Source organism: Quercus robur, chromosome 1, assembly GCF_932294415.1.
Source record: "Quercus robur chromosome 1, dhQueRobu3.1, whole genome shotgun sequence".
Classification (NCBI taxonomy): Eukaryota; Viridiplantae; Streptophyta; class Magnoliopsida; order Fagales; family Fagaceae; genus Quercus; species Quercus robur.
The window spans coordinates 8,800,899-8,822,990 of record NC_065534.1 but is presented as its reverse complement, the minus strand read 5'-3'; the positions used below and the strand labels follow the sequence as shown (position 1 = coordinate 8,822,990).

At 36.9% G+C, this 22,092-nt stretch overlaps 4 protein-coding genes across 4 annotated transcripts; all 4 read right to left on the bottom strand.

The window, feature by feature from the left end:
* Positions 1-1,815: 1,815 nt before the first annotated feature.
* LOC126713661 (uncharacterized) lies at positions 1,816-2,244 on the bottom strand. Its single transcript, XM_050413520.1, has one exon. The coding sequence runs from the start codon at positions 2,242-2,244 to the stop codon at positions 1,816-1,818; it is 429 nt and encodes a 142-aa protein (XP_050269477.1).
* Positions 2,245-2,652: 408 nt separating this feature from the next.
* LOC126713587 (uncharacterized) lies at positions 2,653-3,294 on the bottom strand. Its single transcript, XM_050413401.1, has one exon. It carries the CDS (start codon positions 3,292-3,294, stop codon positions 2,653-2,655), a length of 642 nt encoding a protein of 213 aa, XP_050269358.1.
* A 4,384-nt stretch (positions 3,295-7,678) lies between these two features.
* LOC126719253 (non-specific lipid transfer protein GPI-anchored 6) lies at positions 7,679-9,655 on the bottom strand. Its single transcript, XM_050421829.1, has 3 exons — positions 9,205-9,655; positions 9,014-9,106; positions 7,679-8,201 (listed from the first exon to the last, which is right to left on the bottom strand). The coding sequence occupies exons 1-3, from the start codon at positions 9,539-9,541 to the stop codon at positions 8,080-8,082; spliced, it is 552 nt and encodes a 183-aa protein (XP_050277786.1). The 5' UTR covers positions 9,542-9,655; the 3' UTR covers positions 7,679-8,079.
* A 5,065-nt stretch (positions 9,656-14,720) lies between these two features.
* Positions 14,721-18,128, bottom strand: LOC126713500 (uncharacterized). Its single transcript, XM_050413291.1, has 4 exons — positions 17,947-18,128; positions 16,994-17,849; positions 16,656-16,868; positions 14,721-16,601 (listed from the first exon to the last, which is right to left on the bottom strand). The coding sequence occupies exons 1-4, from the start codon at positions 18,126-18,128 to the stop codon at positions 14,721-14,723; spliced, it is 3,132 nt and encodes a 1,043-aa protein (XP_050269248.1).
* Between the last annotated feature and the right edge of the window lie 3,964 nt (positions 18,129-22,092).

The following is a 22,092-nucleotide window of genomic DNA, read 5'->3' as shown; positions in this document are numbered from 1 at the left end:
CAGCCTCAATATTCTTGGCTAAGAAGCCCAATCTTAATGATTCTTAATGGTGAGCTTCTCGGGGGAGATCAGAACCAGCCCCACTCCAGAACCCCTTTGATTAACCGTACCATCAACATATACCTTCCAGAATGAAGGTTCTTGTAGGGAGATTGTGCCAACTGATTTTCCATCTATGTTCTATGTCGCTGCTGCTTCTTCTAATAGGGGTTCAGTGAACTCGGCCACGAGGTCTGCAAGGACCTGGCCCTTGATAGAGGTACGAGGCATATACTTGATGTCAAAAGTCCTAGAACTGTACCCCACTTTGCAATCCTCCCCGTGTAATCAGCACTTCGAAGTATGGCCTTGAGTGGAAGTTGAGTTAGGACGACGACTGTATGCGCTTGGATGTAATAGGGAAGCTTTCGTGTACCATGCATCACTGCTAAGATGGTCTTCTCCAACGGTAGATAGCGAATCTCAACCTCATGTAGTGATTTGCTTACATAGTAGACTGGTCATTGTACGCCACTGTCAACTCGTATCAACACCAAACTTATAGCATGAGGGGCCACCGCAATATAAACAAACAGGAGCTCATCCACCTCAGGATTGGACATGATAGGTGGCCGAGATAGGTATTCTTTAAGTTGCTGAAATGCCAAAGCACACTCCTCGGTCCACTCAAATCCCTTCTATTTATTCATCAATAGGAAGAAAGGTCTGCATCTATCTGTGGACCGAGAAATAAACTGGTTTAGAGCAGCAGTCATTTCGATTAGCTTCTGAACTTCTTTGGGATTTCGAGGTGGTTGCAAACTATTTATCGCCTTAACCTGGTCAGGATTAACCTCAATCCCACACCAAAAGAATACTTGGAGGCGTTAAGGCGCAGCTCGTGTTTTCTCAATATTTCAAAAATATTTCCGAGGTCTCCCACATGCTCGGACACCACCTTACTCTTCACCACCATGTCATCTATATAGACTTCAATATTCTTGCCTAACTGAAGTTCAAACATCTTAGTCATCATCCTTTGATAGGTGGATCCCGCATTTTTCAAGTCAAAGGGCATCACCTTGTAATGGTAGTTTCTAGTGGGAGTAACAAAAACTGTCTTCTCTTGATCATCTGGAGCTAGTGGTATTTGATAGTATCCTTGAAAGACATCTAAAAAGCTCATCCGAGGATGGCCTATGGTAGCATTTACTAGCTGGTCTATCCTAGGCATAGGGAAGGGATCTTTTGGGCAAGCCTTATTTAAATCCGTGAAATCCACACACACTCGCCATTTTCTGTTCTTTTTCTTTACTACCACAGTATTGGCCAGCCACTCAGAATAGAAAACTTCTTTGATAGCCCCCGCCTGCTTAAACTTCGTCACCTCATCTTTAACAGCATCAAAATGATCTCTAGATAAACACCGAGGAGGTTGTTTTTTGGGGGTAACAGATGGATTCACATTCAAATGGTGGCAAATGAAATTTGGGTCCACCCTCGGAGCTTCATAAGCACTTCACGCGAATACATCCACGTTTTTTCTCAAGAATTCAATTAGCTCTTCTCTCTTTTGGGGAGGCAGCTGGGAGCCGACCTGAAAGAACTTCTCCGGATCATCGCTAACAGCAACCTTTTCTCGATCTTCGCACTTTGCTTCCTCGGTTGATCCATTGTCGGGCAATACCGGAGTTTTTGATTGCTATAAGCCCTTTCAGCAGATACCGAGGACTCAGCATTGGGTCGATGTAAGATTGCAGCAACCATGCACTGCCTAGCCATGAACTAACTCCCCACTATCTTTTTAACCTAGCCCTCCGAAGGATATTTCACCTTCTAGTGCAGGGTAGAAGAGACAGCTTCTAAGGCATGAAGCCAAAGTCTAGCCACAATAGTTGTGTAGGGTGAATAAGCGTCCACCACAATGAAATCCACTTCCACCACGTCCGAACTGGTCTGTATGGACAGTCTAATCTGGCCTCTTGGAGTAACAATTTTTCCCTTGAAACTTACTAGAGGGCAATCGTACGCCGTTAGGGCCTCGGGTTTTAAATTCAGCCCCTTATACAAGTGAGGGTACATGATCTCGACAACACTTACTCTCTTCACGTCGTATCCCCCTATCCTAAGTGTGACCACCAGAGCATCATCATTGGGTTGAATGGTTCCAATCTTATCTTTGTCCGAGAAGCTTAGCAACTGTGGGGCTTCTTTCCTGGCTCTTTTTGACTCCGAATTGTTGTCCTCGGTGGATAGCCAAGCCATAGATATCACTCTGGAGGGACGGGAACCAGTCCTACCAGGAGCAGCAAAGATGACATTAATAGTTCCTAGAGGAGGTTTTGAAGAAGCATTTCTACAGGGATCCGAACCGGTCTGCTCCGCCCAGCCACTGGAATGGTGTAGCAGATGCTTCAACTTCCCTTCTCGGACCAGCTAGTCCAGATGGTCCCACAAATTCCTGCAATCTTCTGTAGTGTGTCCTTGGTCCTGATGGTATTAGTAATAAAGGCTTTAGTTGCGCCTCATGGGGTTTCCAACCATCTTGTTCGGCCATTTGAAAAACGACTCATTTTTAATCTTCTCCAGAACCTGATGCACCGGTTCTCGGAATACTGCATTAATTGTCTGGGTGTTGACAGACCCTGACTGTCCAGCGAAATCTCTTCGAGGTCAGTTATTACTATATCTATCCAACCTGGAATCCCTCATCTCCTGAGGGATATCCTTAGCCTTTCCTTTACCTAGTTGCTGGTCTTCCTTAACCCTTTTATACTTGTCAATCTGGTCCATAAGTTGGCGTAGACTGGTGATAGGTTTTCCTGTTAGGGACTTCCTTAAGCCATGCTCAATTGGGAGGCCACTCTTAAAGATACTAATGGCGACGTCATCAAAGTTACCGTCTATCTCGTTGTACATCTCCCAGTACCTGTCCGAGTATGTTTTTAGGGTCTCTCCTTCTTGCATGGACAAAGACAGTAAGGAGTCCAAAGGCCGAGGGACCCTGGTACATGTAATAAAATAAGAGCCAAAAACCCGAGTGAGCTCCTTGAAGGAATCTATTGAATCTGCCCTCAAGCCGTCGAACCATCTTATTGCCACTGGTCCTAGACTGGATGGGAACACCTTGCACATCAAGGCCTCGTCCTTAGAATGGACAGCCATTCTCTGATTGAAATGGCTCACATGTTCCACCGGATCCGTCCGCCCATTGTAGATGGTGAATGTTAGTTGATGGAAACGTCGGGGAAGAGTTGCTCCTTCAATCCTATACGTGAAGGGCGACTTGGAAATCTGGTTCAAAGCTTTGCTCATAGCATCATTTCCCAGCCCTATGTGAGTTGGGCTCTTGCATCTGCGTTCACGGTGGTGCTCATCTTCATATGAGAAAGATTCACTAGGAGGAGTCCTAGACCTATGTCGATAGCTACTGTCCTTCTCATCGTCGAAGGAGAAATCAAATAGGGAGGGAATTCGCCTTCATTGTGCATGGCAGAACTTCCTCTTTAGATGGTCAATCTCCCTTTGCATGGCTTTGTTATGTTGCTCTTGAGAGACGTGACTCCCAACTCGAGAATGGCTTTTACTTTTATGCGTGGTATGCACGCTGCCCTCTTGATTTCTCCAATGTTTAAGGTGGGTGAACGGATCTTCGCGTTGGGATGCTATGGATTCTGCTTGGTGTGGACCTGAACCTACCATAGTTGATCGTTGTTTTCACTATCACACAAGTTCTTCCCACAGACGGCGCCAATTGTAAGGACACGATTTACAGCCCAAACCCAAAATGTATGGGATCTTGGCCCAATGAACCCAGCACAATAAATTTGTAAAGAGTGGGTCAAAGAACTAGGCCCTAATGAGTTGAACAACAGCTAGTACTGAGTTGAATGGGAATCAAACACAAATAAGAGATTCTGATGTCAATGGACTTCCAGTCTGAGGAGGTTACACTTGTATATATTGATCACAATTGGATACCAAGACAATTTAGATTGCTATAGTCTTATCTATCTATTTTTCTGATCCCTTTTCTCATGAAGAGTCTCTCACGTTATATAGCTCCCTCTGGAACATCTTGATTCTACACTTGTTGATCATCTGAGCCTCCACTTGAGTACCTGTCCCATCAGACACCCTCTCTGGCTTTTTGTGAGTTGTGGTAGCCAAGGTAACACTGTTCAGAGGTCTTCTCCACATAAATGCGGCCAGAAAAGTAGTTGCAATGCATTTAATGCGGTGGCAGTAGCTTTTCCCTAGATATTTTTGAATTTCCTTCCTTCTTGTATGTTCATGAGGCATATTCCTATCATTGTAGCTTCTTTGAGGGTCATTCTAATTGCTGGAATACATATTTGAGCTGCATACGCCACATCCGAGGAGTAATTCCTCCTCGGATCACCTTCCATTCGTTCCTTACTCATGAGGCTTTAAATTGGGACCCTAAATAACTATTTGCCCCTCTTTGGACCATTTAGCGTCCTCGAACAAAAGTCCAAGACCCAACATATTATTATGGGCCTTTATCCCTACAATTATATACAAATTAAAATTCCTACCAAAGTTAAACTTAAATAATATATTAAAATAGGGTGCTTTTATATAAGTTATTGGAAAGCTGTGTTTTGATTTTAAAATAAGCATGTGTAAAAAAGTTATAAGGAGTTGTGGTTGCAAAACAAAATTTTGGGTTTTAAAAATGCTATTTTAATCTCTCAAATGTCGAACCAAACGGACCCTAAAGATCATTTTTATATTTTGTCAACTCTTGAAAAGTCTTGCAAGAATATAAGATATTATTTGCTAGATAATACAAATTGTTCGTTCTTGATTGTTGTATTTTAGAAGAAGAAGAAGATAGTTTATTACTTCTTAACTTAACTATTTTTATTGTGATGCAATAAGTTTTACATGATGTTTACATTTTTCAACTAAGGTATGAAGAATTATTATAAAAATATATATTGAAAATGAAAAACCAAATTTGTAAGTAGGTTGTTATAACAGTTTTTTCTAGATAATTTTATGGGATTATATCCCGAATTTATTTTTGTTTTAAATAGGGTTTTCATTATAATGAACTTTAATTTTTTATTTATTCCTTTTATTTTATTGGGGGACAGCTTTGAAATTCATTCAATTTATTGCATAAAAAGTCAATTGAGAAAACTGGAAAGATAATAGTGGAGAGAGTCTAAAAGACTAAATCTAACCTTCATCTGTCATGGACATAGGTGGACGCAGGAGAGACAGATCTATTGAAATGGTATTCTAAGGCCCAATTCTTTTGTGATCTATCATGGCCCATAGTTTGCAAAACCCATATGACCCACCTCCTATGTATGAACCCCAATTCAATGGCCCAAACTATGTTATAAAGGTAGGAGTAGGATTCTTATTAAGTTGGATTGGCTCCTACAAACTTTGTTCTATCAGGTTTTCCGGCCAAAATGGCCCATTAGCATTAATTTTTGAAATATTTAGCAACAGAGCACTGTTTCGGAAATAATTAGGAAAATACCACTTTTTCTGGTACTCAAGCTTGGTGAGCTCGAGTACCATGTTTTTTTAATCCACCATCGCCCCATATTCAAGGAGCCCTATAGTGGCGTTTTTAAGCCCTATAGTGACGTTTTCGGGCCCTATAGCGGCGTTTTTAAGCCCCCTGGGTTCAAGGGGCCCTATAGTGACGTTTTCGGGCCCTATAGCGGCGTTTTCCTGCAAAATTTTTTTTATAAGTCCCCATAACAGGTTCAAGGGGCCCTATAGTGGCGTTTTTAAGCCCTATAGTGACGTTTTTGGGCCCTATAGCGGCGTTTTCCTGCAAATTTTTTTTATAAGTCCCATAACAAGTTCAAGGGGCCCTATAGTGGCGTTTTTAAGCCCTATAGTGACGTTTTCGGGCCTTATAGCGGCATTTTTTTTTTGAGAAGATGTTTGACCAATGAAAAGATGGTACTCGAGCTCACCATGCTCGAGTACCAGAAAAAGTGGTATTTCCCTAATTATTTTCGAAACAATGCTCTGTTGCTAAATATTTCAAAAATTAATGCTAATGGGCCATTTTGGCCCAGGTTTTCCATAGTTTCTGATGGTTTCGATGGAAAATATTATGTAAAGATAGTTTTTGGTGTTTTTTAGTGTTTGATATCATCAAAAAAAGAGTCAAAAAAAAATTACATTTAGTTAACAGAAAAAATATGACTTATTTTTAGAATTTTTTTTTCCATTAAATTTTTTTGGAAAACAACTCTATCTCACAATAAGTTAAATAAGGAAAGTTAGAGATTATTTTTCAACTCATTTAAGGTTGCTACCAAATATAAGAAAAATGAGATAATTTTATGGAAAATTCTTTTTAAAAAATGACTCAATTTTTAGAAAAAATTTATCGCTAACTCTGTGCCAACTATAGAAGATGCAAGTATTATTTGGAATGATTAGGCATAAAGCGTTTGCCGAAACAAACAAAGCATTATATCAATCGAGTAGTTTTTAAAACAAGTCCTAATTGATCACGAAACCTAAAAGCATCCAAACGTGAAAGCAATGAAAATAAGTGGCTATAACTTCAAGAGGTAGCACAATCAACAGAGACCATGTTTCATAAAGTATACTATGGACCATTGATTTAGATCTTCCTCTTCCTCTTATCTTCGACTAAACTTACTATTTTAAAAGATAAGAAAAGAAAATTTTCATAATAGATTAGGCACTGGCTATCACAATTCACATAGACATTCTTTATTATTAGCATAGGATTTCAAACAAAATCTCAATACTTTGTCCCAAACTTCTCTTTGATGGGTTGGTCAAATGACTCAAACCTTATTACAAGAGCCACTTGATCCCACAATTTATGAATATAGGTGTAACACAAAGATTGGGGATTTTAGATGCCAAATTATTCAATGTGTAACCAATGGTAAACAAAGGGCTTGTAAAGCTACTTAAACTTGAACAAGCCTCAAGGAGAGACCTGTTGAGGGCCTTGAGGTCATGTTAAATGTAACATTTTTTTGATAGTTGTTGAATTGACAAGTTATTAATATTGATTCTCATATAGACTCATCATTAATAACACTAATTTTCTACCATAATAACTCATTATCTTAATTGTTTTAGAAATATATAGAGCCTTTAGAATTATTGTTCTTCACCGTGTCCAACAAATTAGAAGAAGAAAAAAATCCATAATGGTACAAAATCATATTCATGGGCTAATTGTGCAGAATATAAGCCACTTTGTAACGTAGATGTTGATATCCATTGGAATATTAAAGCTTTATGTGATGATATTTTGTATTTTGTAAAGTTTTTTTACCAATGTAAATTTTCTTTTATTTGTAGGGAGGGCAATGTTTTCATTCATCTTTTGGCCCAATAGGCAATTTTTGTAAGTTGGACTGGGCAGTTCCATCTCAAATCTGTCTTCTTCTATTTTGTAGGCTTGGGGTAGAGATGTAATTTGGCCCAATTCTTTTGTATCTCCCTGTTTCAAGTTGAGCAATAAAGTATTTATTTGAAAAAAAAAAAAGACTTTAATTTGGTCAATGCAATTGTAAAATTTAGAAAACCTGGACTTCAAATTCAGCTTGATTGGAGTTGATTGTACAGTGAATATATGAATTATTTCTTCTTTTTAATAGAACATATGAATTCTAGAGGAGGAAAAAGGCAAATAGAGTGCAAAAAGAAATTTAGAAAATACAATTAGTGAGCTCAAATTATTAATTGTTCCTGTCATTGCAACAAATCCAAAATTCCAAATAGTCCAATCATCACCTAGGCTAGAACCTTACAAAACTAATATGCCTTTTTTCTTTTCTTTTTTTAACTTTGTTGGAAACCAAAAGGAAAAATAGTAAAGCCTTCTCTGCTTGTGGCTACCATATGTTGCAGGAATTTTGTCTTCATATTCCAGAGTAGCATCACCATCAAATGGAAAACAGTTGAAAATAGTTGAACACTGGTCCAATTAGTCCTTGTAGTAGGTAAGGTCACACAAATGTATTTGGAGAAAAGAAAACAGAGTCTAGCATATTATATAAAGTAAGATACAATTAATAATGACCAAAATATAGGGGCATGTAAATAGTATCAAACATAAAAGAGCAGGGGTGATAACGTGAAAAACCATAGTAAAATCCCATGAACCATTCCCTTTCCACCATCACTCTTTTCTTCAGCACTTGATCCAGTGCTATTGGAACTCCCTTGAACTGAAATCACAAACAAAAATGAAGATTATTCAAAGAGGGAAATACTTTTTGTGGCTGCATTGATCAATACAGTATGTCAAAAACAGAGGAAGTATAATAAATAAACTTTTTGTATTATTGATGTGTTACATATGTATAAATTACATCACTAAGCACTCTTATATGTACAAGAGCTAATCTAAAACAATATCACTAACAACCAAGAAAATATCACTAACAAACTAAGTAATTCTAACTAATTACATAATCACATGTGAAAATCACAAAATTTCATGTGGAAAATACAAAAGCACACTTGAAAAATATGGAAAATGTGTAGAACAAAACACAATTACTAATCTAAAATATAATTTCTAATATAGTATAAAAAGTCTTTCCTAAATAAGAATGAATTTAACCACATGTTTTATCTACCAATAAAATTGCATGGTTAAATTTAATTATGAAACTTAAGGTAATATACCTAAAAACTTGTACTTAATTTTTATCCATAATCAAAAGGAAAAATATGTAGAATAAATATAAAGTAGATTCTTCAAGTGAGCAACTGGTTGGTCTAGTGATTTCCAAGGCACATGAGATTCATAAAACCAGCGATTCAAAGCTATTAACTAACATTTTGGGGCCACCCCAATGGAGTTCTCTTTATGATTATCTAGTGTGTATGTGGAACTGGAGATTACACACATTCAGGAATAATCTAAGTGTTTGAAAAACTATAAACACCCATGTTTATCGGTAAAAAAACATAAATATAAACAGGAAAAAAAAAACAAAAAAACAAAACAAAACAAAAGAATTAAATCTATTACCACTTGCAATTGTTGCGCTACTCCCTTTGGTGCTGTTTGTGAATCCCTCAAATATTTTAGCGTCCGTTGAGTTAGGTGCCAAATGCAAAAGAGCTGAATCCATCATCACCAAATATTGTAAGCAATCAATCAATTAATGGGTCATAAGGATAGTGAACATATATGAGTCTATGGAATTTATGTGTACTTACAAACACACTCAGATATGTTAGCTGGTGCATGACAAGAAGCAGGGAGATTCAATGCAAGAGTAGCATTGATTTTAATCCCAAGATTGGGATCATCTCGATCCTTAATGAGTATGCAGAGGCATTTCTTGCTCTTCTGCAGAACTTGTTTGATTCCTGTGCAACAGTCTAAGGTTGGAGCTTTGGCCTCACCACCAACATAAGGAAGACATGTGGCTAGCCCCACAAGTTGGTCTGCACATTCAGCTCTATCTTGGTCCAAGTTTGAGCTTGCAAAGCCAACAAGGATCATCAACACCAAGGTATATGAGAGAGCCAGAGTTACATTTTTGGAGCCCATTTGGTTTGGAGAAAGGGGTTTGGAGAAGGAGTGAAATGATGGTAGAATGGTAGATGTAAAAGAAAGAGATGCCCTCTGTGCCTTTTATGCTTTGCTTGTGACTTGTGACTTGTGACTTGTGACTTTATTATATGTAGGCAGGGCATGAAAAAATTAAAGCAGTCGGTATTGCTAATTTATTCTATGTCCTACTGGACACTTTACATCCGATGGTGACCATTTTAATTCTTCCACAAATGAGCAGGCCTTTTGTTGGTGGCACAAAAAATTGCCACCTAGAATTAAGGCGAAACTGATGTGTTCGTGTAATACCAGTACCACAAACAATAATAATCAGTGTGGGGTTAAACTTTTGGGGGGGTTTACCTTTTAAATTTGTTAAGCATTCTAGAATCAGACAAATGAGGACAACAAACTAAAACATACCCACACACCCCAGCAAAAAAAAAAACATACCCACACACCTCACCTTATCATATTAGAATCTTTCTGAGCTTTCTTTTCGATGGATATTAGCTAAAGACACATGACTTTCTTCTTGAACTATATAATTTTTTAATTTTTTGAAAGATATAATAGAATTTCAATCTATAATGTTCATTCCATAATGATTGCTCTTATCATCCGATTAAGATACTAATTAATTTTTTATATAAGTGAGATTCGAATCACAAATTTCTTATTCGATGACAAAAAACTTTAACAATTAAACGAATTGAAATTTACTATATCATTCTTTTTAATACTATAAGATTTGAAATTTATAATATTCATCCTATAATGATTGTTATTTATATTAAATCCAAACACTATTTCTTTGAGACAAAAAGTTTTACTGATTGAATTAATGAAACACACGAAGTATGTCAGATTGAACAGCTAAATATTGAAGGATTTTGGGTCCTAGATCCAAAGTACATTTACTGTTTGGATATTTTAGTTGGGCAGCTAGTGGTTTAGTACTTGAGTTGTCTTGAATAAACAAAAAGGGTGTTGTCTTGTACGTAAGGTTTTGGAGCATGAGCATCATTCTCAATTTCAGTAAGAAAACAATTTAGACATTATTTGGTTTCTCTATTTTATTTTACCAAAAAAGAAATAGCTACTATGTTTTGGCAACCCGTGAGTGAATCCGTGATTATTTTGGATCAATCCGTGATTGCATATATAAATAAATTATATGGTGATGTAGGACCCAAAATAACCTGTCTTCCACTAGAATTTCATGTGCATAAAAAGGTACATAACAAAACATTCTTCATTTCACATATAGATTAAAGAAGAAATCTTATAAAAAAAGCTTTAGAATCGTTGGAATCTTTCTAAAGTCAGGATATTTTTGGGTTCTAGTTAGCTTAATTGATAAAGTTTTTAATGATTGAATAAAAAATCTGAGATTTAATCATTACCTATATACTAAAAACCGATTGATCTTTTGGTTTGATGATAAATAGTAAAAATTACATAATCAAACATCATAAGTTCAAACTCTATAATAAATTTTTTTTTAAACCCCTATTCACATGTGATAATGCTTTGTTGACTCACATTTTTGTTAAAATTTAAAGGGCAAATTGCAAATTACACCCCTAGAGTTTAGAGATGTTTGGATTTTACACCCTGAAGTTTCACAATTTGGATTTTAGACCCTAAAATTTGAGAGTATTTGAATTTTATATCCTAACATTTTAGAATTTGAATTTTACCCCCTAAATTTTAGGGGTATTTGGATTTTACTCCCTAAAGTTTAGGGGTGTTTGAATTTTACACCCTAAAATTTCAAATTTTTGAAGTATAAAATTCAAATACTTCCAAGTTCTAGGGGGTAAAATCCAAATTCTCAAATATCATGATGTAAAATCCAAACACACCAAACTTTAGAGGGTAAAATCTAAATTCTGAAACTTTAGAATATAAAATCTAAATATCTCCAAACTATAAGGGTAATTTGCAATTTACCCAAATTTAAAATATGTTCATTGCTAATAAAATGTACCTCCATTTACATCAACGCTATCCCGCGAACATTTTGCAATTTGTTAGTAAATATTTCTGAGTAATCATCACCATGATTATACTAATAGGAAAATGCTTTATTTTCTTACAATAGTTTACTAAATTAACTAATTGAGTCGAAGGGCCAAGTAGCAACTAGCAAGTGCCTTTGGTATTAAGTTGAAATATAACTAACATTCAATACCAAATGAACAAGCCTCTATCTGATTCTCAAAAAAAAAAAAAAAAACGTGGTCATAGGGAGATCACAAACATATATTGGTTGTGTACTTGAGCTATAGACTTATAGTAATAATTTTATTTTTGTCGTTGGAGGGTTTTAGTTATTAGTTACATCATGTTAATAATTATATATCTCAACTTAAAAAAAAAAAAAAAAATTATGAGTAATCCATAACTTTAGTTAGTTGTTTGTTATGAGTCAACTCAAAGTCTCAAACTATATTAAAAACTGTCAACAATCAATGAGATAGTATTGCAATAATTAACTAGAGAAGCCAAAAACAGAATACCCATCCCCCACCCATGAAGGAATTGTGAATTGTCACCGACTCACAGCCACTTGCCTAGGTACATATTGTTTTTAAAGTGTGCTTCTTAAAACTTGGACAATTATAGGTAACCAATTTCATTGTGTAGATTGTTCTTGGCATTAAAGGACTGCATTACCCTGGGGCCTCATGTAGGGCACTATAGGTATAGTCCATTTAGACCATTATTGTTTAGGTCGCCCATAGAATCCTATCTTCCCCTCTCTCATTATCTATCTATAAATAAAAATAAAATAGGAAAGTCGCAAAATTATGTGTCAACAATTGATTTTACCAAAGGTTCGAGGGCACAATGATAATGACATTCTTTACAGTGTCTTATGTTTATGGTTTGAGCATCACCTTCTCTTCTCTCTACTATCTACCTATTTCAAAAAAACAAAAAAAAAAAAAAATGGTTTTATCGAAAAAAGAAAAAGTATTAGTGGGTTGCACCCTCTCTCTCTCCCACCCATAAGAAATGCCATAAAATTTGAAAATTGTAAACTAAAAAAAAAAACCTTAATCCAATTGAAATCTTAAGTTAATTGAGGAAAAAAAAAGTTAGGAGTTTGCTAAATCATTGTTGACAATTAATTTTTCATAATAGTTTGAGGTTTTAACTTTTGTAAGCTAATTTCTCACATGGTAAATTATCAACATTAGTCACCCAATCTCTTATGTGATCACAAACCAAACAAACTCTACATCTCCTCATGAAATTATATATCATTTTGTCCAACATAAAGTAAAAATATTTTTTTTTTCATAAAATAAAAGAAGAAAGAAAGAAAAAAAAAAAACTCTTTCCTTTTCTTAATCACATCTTTTTGTTTTGTTTTGTTTTTTTTACTTAATTGCTCTTTACAACTATTAAATTTCGAGAAATGATATGTCCATAACATTTTCACAATATTTTTACAACAAATTCTAAGTGGCAAGTTGTTACTAGTTGTTATTGTTAGGGAAAAAAAGTAATCTTAGTGTTAAGTTCAAATTTGAACTAATAATAACTAACCACCTATGATTTATTGTGAAAATATTATAAAAATGTTGTAAACGTAACATCCCTTTTAAATTTCTTTGTTCTCAATCTATAAATTTGTGTTTCAATCTTGGTGGCAGAAGGTATGGAGAATCATCAATAGTAGTCCTACAATCTACTAATAAGGAAACTTATAGCCGTGGCCAGGAGACGCAAAACCATGAACTATTTTATCGTATCATCAGCATCAAAATTCATTGTTTCCAATTTTATATTATAGAAGCAAATAAAGCGGCGCTGATGCAGTGTCAATGAATGATGGATAAGGAAAAGGCTTATTTATTTTATATTCAATTAGGGAAAATTTTGCTAAATAATACCTAACCAAACTTATTTAGTTATGTAGCACTTTTTCAGAACTCGAATTCCAAATATTATATTTGATCAGATTGTCATAATACTTGAAACTCGAATTTGGTAAACTCGAGTTTTACTTGAAACTCAAGTTTCAAAAAAGATGCTACATAACTAAATAAGTTTGACCCGATGTTTTTTTCCTAAATATTTTCAAAAATTATAATATTTAGCAAAATATGCCTTCTTTTTTTTGGTTAAAAGGCTTGATATTAATATTAATAAAACACAGTACAAACAGAGAACATTACAAGTTGGCCACAGAGGCCAATGTCATGGCTACAAGCCTCATATCAGACCGGCCATTTACATCTGAAGCAAGCATTTTAACCAAATCAGCAGAGGGTGGGGCATCAAAAATAACAAAATCTTCCCTCATAGAACAGCCCCTCCTATCCAAAAAATCGGCACATTTGTTTGCCTCTCTAAAAACATGGACCACCCGAGCTTGGGTGAACCTTGCCAAGAGGGACCTGCAATCATGTAACAGAGGAGAATGTTTTCTATTAGAACAATCAGTGCTATTAATCATCTCCACTATTACCTTGGCATCAAGCTCTATTTCAAGAAGATTAATTCCCAGTTGAAAGGCTAAGTATAGGCCATCTCTTAACGCCCACAACTCAGCCATCACACTAGTTGTAACTCCAATAGATCTTGAAAAGCCTTTTATCTAGTTCCCCTGATAATTCCAAATAAGACCTCCACTACCAGCCTTACCCAGGTTACCAAGGGATACACCATCAGTGTTTAACTTATGCCAACTCGGCGAAGGTTTGGTCCAACTGACTGAGATAGTAACTTTGGGTGCTAACTCCTTGACTCTACTCACGCAATAAAAATATTCCTTAGCTTGGCTAGTGCAGACTCTATCAAGAACCGGGTTTGGGATGGTGTTATCAAACATTACATTGTTACGGTTCTTCCATAAAGACCATACAGCAAACAAAAAAACCGTAGACCAAGGGACGGCACTGTTATGCCCCACCATGCTCAGACAGTTCACTTTTAGCCAACTATCAAAATTTTCAGTAAATGAACTAACCAATGAGGGAGGGACCTCCAATTTCCTCCAAAATTCTCAGGCAATTCCACAATCCCGAAGTAGATGCACAATTGTTTCATCTTGGCATTTGCACACTGGGCAGATCTTGTCACAATTAATGCCCCTTGATGCCAAGACATTTCTCACAGGAATACTACCATGTAAGCATAACCAAAGAAAGTTTGTAATCTAAGGTAAAATATCCAATTTCCATATCCACTGCCCATGAAACTGAGTGTCTATGATCTCTCCTTGGTTAGCAATTTGATAAGCCAATTTAGTGGTGAACTCCCCATCCTTAGAGTACTTCCACATGATAGTATCTTTCCCATCCCCAAACAAACGTATTGGGACAGCTCTAATCCTATCTTTAATACATTCAGGGAGTTCGAAAGAAATGCACTCCCAATTCCAATCATGGCCACATCTCAAATCAGCCACCTTCATGGATTGCTCCTCCTGCGTTAGCGGCCCTTCAATCATTGCTCTAAAGGAGTCACCATTGATCCAATTATCCACCCACACCCTAACTCCTGAGCCATTTCCTATTCCCCAAAAAATTCCTTTCTTGAAGGTGGGAAAACCGAGATTAATAGCTTTCCAATTTGGAGAAGAAGGGAGTTTCTCCGGATCTCTCGATCTCACTCTTGATGAGGAGCAATATTTGCTAAGGATTACCTTTGCCCACGGAGCCTCTTGCTCTTGATACATTCTCCAATTTAGCTTTGATAACAAGGCGATATTTTTAGCTCTAGCCTCCTGTATCCCTAAACCCCCTTCTTCCTTGGATTTGACAATTTTATTCCAACCCACCATGTGCATTCTCCTCTTTTCATTAGTAGAGCCCCATAAAAAGTCTCTATTAATTTTATCTAACTTCTCACAAACATGAACTGGTAATGCTGCCCCTTGCATCACATAATTTGGGATAGCGGACATGACTGATTTGATAAGAACAGCCTGACCAGCGAAGGAGAGGAATTTAGCTTTCCACCCAGCAAGCTTGCTCATGACCCTCTCCGCAATGAAATTATAAGGATTTCTAGAGATCCCTCTATGCCTAAGGGGAAATCCAAGATACTTCCCCATGTTATGAGTCTCTCGGATCCCCAATCTCTCACACACTTCCTCCTTCAATTCACTATAAACATTTAGAGAAAAAGATACCCGTGATTTATCCTGGCTGATTCTTTGTCCAGATTCACAACAAAATTTCTCCAGCACTTCTACCATTGCATCACAAGCACGAAGGTCCACTTTGCTGAAAAGGATGATATCATCCGCAAAAAGAAGATGGGAGAAGCCCAAATTATCCTTTGAAGCCTTCAAAGGGACCCAAACACCATCCACACATTTCTGTTCAATGAGATGCCCCAAATATTCCATACATAAGATAAAAAGATACGGGGATAAAGGATCCCCTTGTCTTATACCCCTTGTTGGTTCAAAGGACTCCAAAGCACCACCATTAACCAAAATGGAAGTGCTAGAAGAAGTGACACAACCCATGATAATCCTTGATAATTTATGGGGAAAATGGAAGGCTTGAAGTACTCTATGGATGAAACTCCATTCCAAACGGTCATAAGCTTTCTCTAAATCCAACTTCACAACCATATAACCTGTTTTTCCTTTCTTCCTATCCAAAGCATAGAACAACTCTTGAGCGATAAGCACATTATCAGTGCCCCTACGGCCAGGAACAAAGGCCGTCTGCATGGGCGAAATTAGCTTATTAAGATAAGGTCTAATGCGACCAACTATAATCTTTGAAACAATTTTATAAACGGAGTTGCATAAGCTAATGGGTCTGTAATTGTTCAATGACTCCGGATTCTGGCATTTGGGAATCAAAGAGATCAATGTCTCATTTAGATAGTTCGGCACAACCCCTCTAGGAAAGATTTGTCTAATCTCCATACAAACAAAATTCTTAACATCTTGCCAGAAGTGTTGGTAAAAGCCTGCATGAAGCCCATCAGGTCCTGGGGCCTTAAAAGGCTTGAGAGCCCATAAACCCAATCTGATCTCCTCCTCTGTCACCACATCATCAATTTTTTCTCTATCTTCCTCCTCCAAAAAACAGCAAGAGAAATTTTAGACATCCGAAGTCATGGATGATACAATCTGCTCCGTAGTATAAAGCTTCTTAAAACCAGCCCTAATATGCTCCTTAATTTCATCCTCCCCAGTCAGCCAATTCCCTGAATCGTCCTTAACACATCTAATTTTATTTCGATGTCGCCTTACTAGAGTGGAGACATGAAAAAAAGAAGTGTTTTGATCCCCAAATGCAGCTGCATTAAGTCTGGATTTAAGAGCCCAAAACTCCTCCTCCTGCAAAAGGATTAGGGAATACTCCGAAATTAACTGATCCTTAAGCTCCAAAAGAAACTCATTAGGATGATTAGCTAAAGCTTTTTGAGCTCCATTCAACCTAGCTAACACCTCCTTTTTTTTACAAATAAATTCCCAAAAATTTCAGTATTCCATCTTCTAGCTCTAACAACAAATTCCAAAATTGCTTCCTTCAAAATTCTATTCTCTGCCCAAGCTTGCTGCACAACTCTTGGAAAATCCTGATGAAGAAGCCACATCGTTTGGAAGCGAAAGGGCTTATTCACGTGGTTCACAATAGCCCTACACAACTCAATTAGCACTAGACAATGGTCCGAAAAGGTTCTAGGCAGGTGTGTAACTATGGCTTCAGGGTAAAGCAGACGCCAGCCCGGATTAGCAAAACACCTATCTATTCTTTCCAAAATAAGATTAGAGATTGGCCTATGGTTTGTCCAAGTGAACTTAGGACCCATGAATCCCAAATCTAGCATATTACACTCATCCAAACAACCCTTGAACTCCAGGGCTCTATTCAAATTTACTTGATTCCCTCCAAATTTATCATCCCCACACAATACTTCATTAAAATCGCCTAACATGAGCCAAGGTAAATTATGGAGATAGTTCACAGTTTTAAGATTTTCCCATAAAATTCTTCTTTCCACAAGCCTAAGACTAGCATAAATTGCAGAAATAAGCCAGGTAAAATTAGAAGAATGCACCTTAACAGTGGCATGAATCTCTTGCTCCGTGGAAGATAAGGGAAGCACTTCAACATCATCTGATTTCCAAAGAACCCATAATCCACCAGCATAACCAACAATATCCGTAGTTATAAACCCATCAAAAGGCAGCCCCTCTATTATTTTCGCTGCCCTGTCTCCACCCACTCTCATCTCCGTAACTACCAATATAGATGGACGATGATTTATAACCATTTCAAAAATTCTTCTTTTAAAATCAGCATTCAAAACTCCTCTACAATTCCAGAGTAGAATATTCATATTGACAAACTGACTAAGGGGTACCTCTATCTCCAGCGGGTTAGTATTCATCGAGACTGTGTTTACCATACTCCATCCCATCCTCCTCAAAAGGTCTTTGGACGCCCCCCCATTCTGGCTTCCAAATCATCATGTATTTCAGGATACCCGCAATCTCCTCTCTGCAGTTCAGGAGTACATCGCACCTTATCACTGGAGCCATGAGTTGGATCAGCTTCAAGGTTGGGTGATTTCCCCAGTGAGCTGTGGCCATCCCCCTAAAGTCCACTAATTTCCTCTCTTGAATGATCCACCCGAATTCGTCCCAATGTGGCACTACTGATGGCCGCCTTTGCCTGTTTAACTCCTCCGCCGCTTCCAACGATATCTCCGGCACGTCTGTGTAGAATTTCCACCACGGGTTGGGTGTGAGACTCTATGCATTGTGATCTAGAGGAAGCTTCCCCATTCTGATGCTCACTGGAGTGATGGGAAAAAGGTGTTTCCAAGCATATCCCAGCTCTTCCTCGAACCAACCCGGAGTTTCTGTCGGCGCCGCCCTTATCTGGGCTATTATCTCGTCTAGAATCACAATCACTCTGTTCCTGAACCACATGGCCCACCCCATTTTTGGCATTGAGGTCATCCCTACCAAAAGCCCTTCCATACTCAAGCTGGCTGCCCTTATCCCCAGAACTGAAGGTAAACTGTGACTGACTTTTTGAGCTTTTCAAATTTTTTGTACCCTTAATTCCCAACCCTTTGTTACCCTTAGACTTATTTTTGAGTAAAGCCTTACCTTTTCCCTCAAAATGCTGCCTCGGGCCCTGTAGAAAATCCTTATTCGAATAATCTTTGCTTTCTTCCATCACGCAATCTTTCTCCATCCCAAGGGTAAGTTGCGGATTTTGGGCTGCTACAATACGTGTATTTTCAGTTCTTGAGTCAACTAAACACTGGGATTTGACTTCTCAAGATTTTCTCCTTCTGCCTCCAAGGCATGTGTTTGGGAATGGTTCGAATTGCCCTTCAACTTTAACTGAGCTACTTGATTAGTATTAGTTGGCTCACTAGCTCTACCTACTTTATTAGTACTCTTTCTCCTTGAAACTACCATCCAAGGTCCATACTTGGGATCGGATTGAACTTCCTCCTTGGTTTCGTTAACTTTAGGAGCAACTTGTCCATCATTCTCCTTAGCAATCTGTTTCACATAGTAGCTACAGTTTTCCTGTTTATGCCCAACTCTTCCACAGCAAAAGCACAAGGAAGATATGCCTTCGTACAATACTCTTTGCACTAGTCTTCCCACCCTGATTGAATTAATGAGTGGCTTTTCCAAGTCTATCTGAACACACAGCCTAGCGTAACCGCCTCTAGTTTCAGAAGCTGTGTAAGAATCTATCCTAAGCACCGGCCCAATGACACTCCCAATCTCCTTAAGCACAGATGTATCATAAAATTCAATTGGTAATTCAGGGAGCCTTACCCATACCGCAATAGAAGTTAGTTTAGCCTCAGAAGCTTTAAAATATGGCTCCCATGGTTTGATTGCTAGAAAGTGGCCCCCAATGAACCATGGTCCCCCACGGAGCACTTTATCATAATCATCAGTACTACTGAATCTAATCAAGAAAAAACCTCTACCTAAATTTACACAATCCATCTTCTCCACCGGTTTCCATAAGGCATTGATTTTGAAAGTGAGATAGTGAAAACCAACTAACCTACCATATACTTTCACAATCAAAGCCTTGGTCCATGGTGCTCTGATGCGAAACTTAGTTTCCTTGGAGAGTCTTACCTCAACCATACCTTCTGTCAAAGGCTCTAGTTCAGCATCTGACTCATATTCTTCCTCCCCTCCTCTGTCAAACTTGAAAGCTTTCTCATAAGCTCCAGGGATATCTCCCACGAGACAATCCTTGTAGCTAACTAAGCTCCTAGGCTGCAAGAAGCTTCTTGCACCGTTACTTTCCTTAAACTTTTTGACACTGCGATGCAACTCATCTTCTTCTTCACTTGAGCATTGAAGCGGTGTTGTGTACTCTATTTCCATCAAACAGACTTTGTTACGAGAAGCTTTTGTTCCTTAAAATATGCCTTCAATTAGAGAAATTTCTTTCATTTCATTATGTTTTAGTAGTAAGATTCTATGCTTGTATTAAATTGTGCGATTCATTAAATATTTAAATAAATTTTATAAATATTAAGTAGATTAAGTTACTAATTAAAAGTATAAGCATGTTCCCACATCTCTAAAATTTTAGATTAAAAAAAAGGGAAGGTATACATTATCAAAAAGAAAATAAAAAATAAAATAAAAAGGTATATCATTAATTTATTGAAGAAAAAAAAGTACATTTAATAGGTGAAGTATTATTTATTTGATATCTCTCTCTTAAATTTTTAGATTACCGAAAAAGAAGGTGTACGAGTGAATCATTTATTGAATGGGAAGTATACGTACGTGATATAGTTATGACTTATGAGTCATGACCCTTGAATTTGGAACTGAAGAAAATATATGTTGTTGCATGGAAGTTGTAACTTGGCTATGATGTGCACTTTGTGCATGCATGTATTTAATGTTGCTGTCCAACTCATCTTCCTCCATTAATTTGTGATTATCTTCTGCATGGACTTCCTTTGTATCACGTATCAAGTTCTTCATATTCATAATATCCGTATCTGCAGCAAAGAGAGCACAGCACTTAACGCACCAAGCGCATAGTAAATGTTGTGAAAATTAAATGAACTGTATAAACAAAATTTATGCTTCATTTTCCACAGAATCAATGTAAATAGGATTGTTCATAAATAGTTGTTTTACAATAATAAGTTTTACTACTTCACAATGGATTTATCACCACACATGGAGATTTGTTTGGATTGAAAGACTTGAGAATGTTCTTACGAAGAAAAAGAATGTTTTTAAGCCAAAATTTTATCGTTTATGAAATATGCTTTTGATATTGATTTTTATGTTTTTGTTATGTTTTTTGTATTTTTAAGGGTGAAAGTACACAGATGGGTTACAAAAGCCTAACAAAATAAATCTCAAGTGAGCAAAATATCAAGTTTTAAATCACAAGTAGATAACTCAAATTTCAGTCAAACCACGTGTAAATAAGTTGTAATTTGCCCTCATGTTTTTTCTTGAATTGTCCTACGAGCAAATAAATACTTGTAAATACTTGATTTGATAGGTAGGAGAAAAGTTGTAGAAAATGCTACTTGACACAATTATTGCATGTTCTTCGGATATCATTTGGTTCATACTACGTTAATTTGTGATTATCTTCTACATGGACTTCTTTAGTTTTCTAGCTCAATATCTGGGACAAAATGGGCTTCTGCCCTTTTCCACAAAACTAATTAGCCTTTTGCCCTTCTTCCCAAACTAAATAGGGAAATGCCCCTATTTTGAAACTCGACTTTTTCAAAATCGAGTTAACCCCTATAGTGACGTTTTTAAGGACCAATAGTGACGTTTTTAAGGACCTATAGTGGCGTTTCGTAACTTGATATCCATAAAATCGAGTTATAGGCAATTTTATTGCCCATAACTCGATTTTGTGAATATCAAGTTATAAAACGTCACTATAGGTTCTTCAAACGTCACTATAGGTCCTTAAAAACGTCACTATAGGGCTTTAGAATTTTTTTTTTTTTTTTAACTCGATTTTGAGAAAGTCGAGTTTCAAAAGAAGGGCATTTCCCTATTTAGTTTGGGAAGAAGGGCAAAAGGCTAATTAGTTTTGTGGAAAAGGGCAAAAGCCCATTTTGTCCCAATATCTGCCCCATGTTTTTTCTTGAGTTGTCCTACGAGCAAATAAATACTTGATATGATAGATAGGAGAAAAGCTGTAGAAAATGCGACTTGACACAAATTGCGTGTTTTTCAGATTCCATTTGGTTCATACTACTTTAATTTGTGATTATCTTCTACATGGACTTCTTTAGTTTTTTAGCTCAATATCTGCAGGAGCAAAGAAAGCACTTTAAGCACCAAGTGCATAGAAAATGTTGTGAAAAGTAAACGATCGACCTGTATAAACAAAATTTAAGTTTCATTTTCCACAGAAACAATATAAAGAGGATTGTTCATAAATATTTGTTTTAATTACTACATAACGATGGATTTACCACCGCACACGTACGTAGGTCATGTTATTCTTGATGAGTTGTCCTACGAGAAATAAATAGCTGATTTGATACTTGAAAGTTGAAACAAA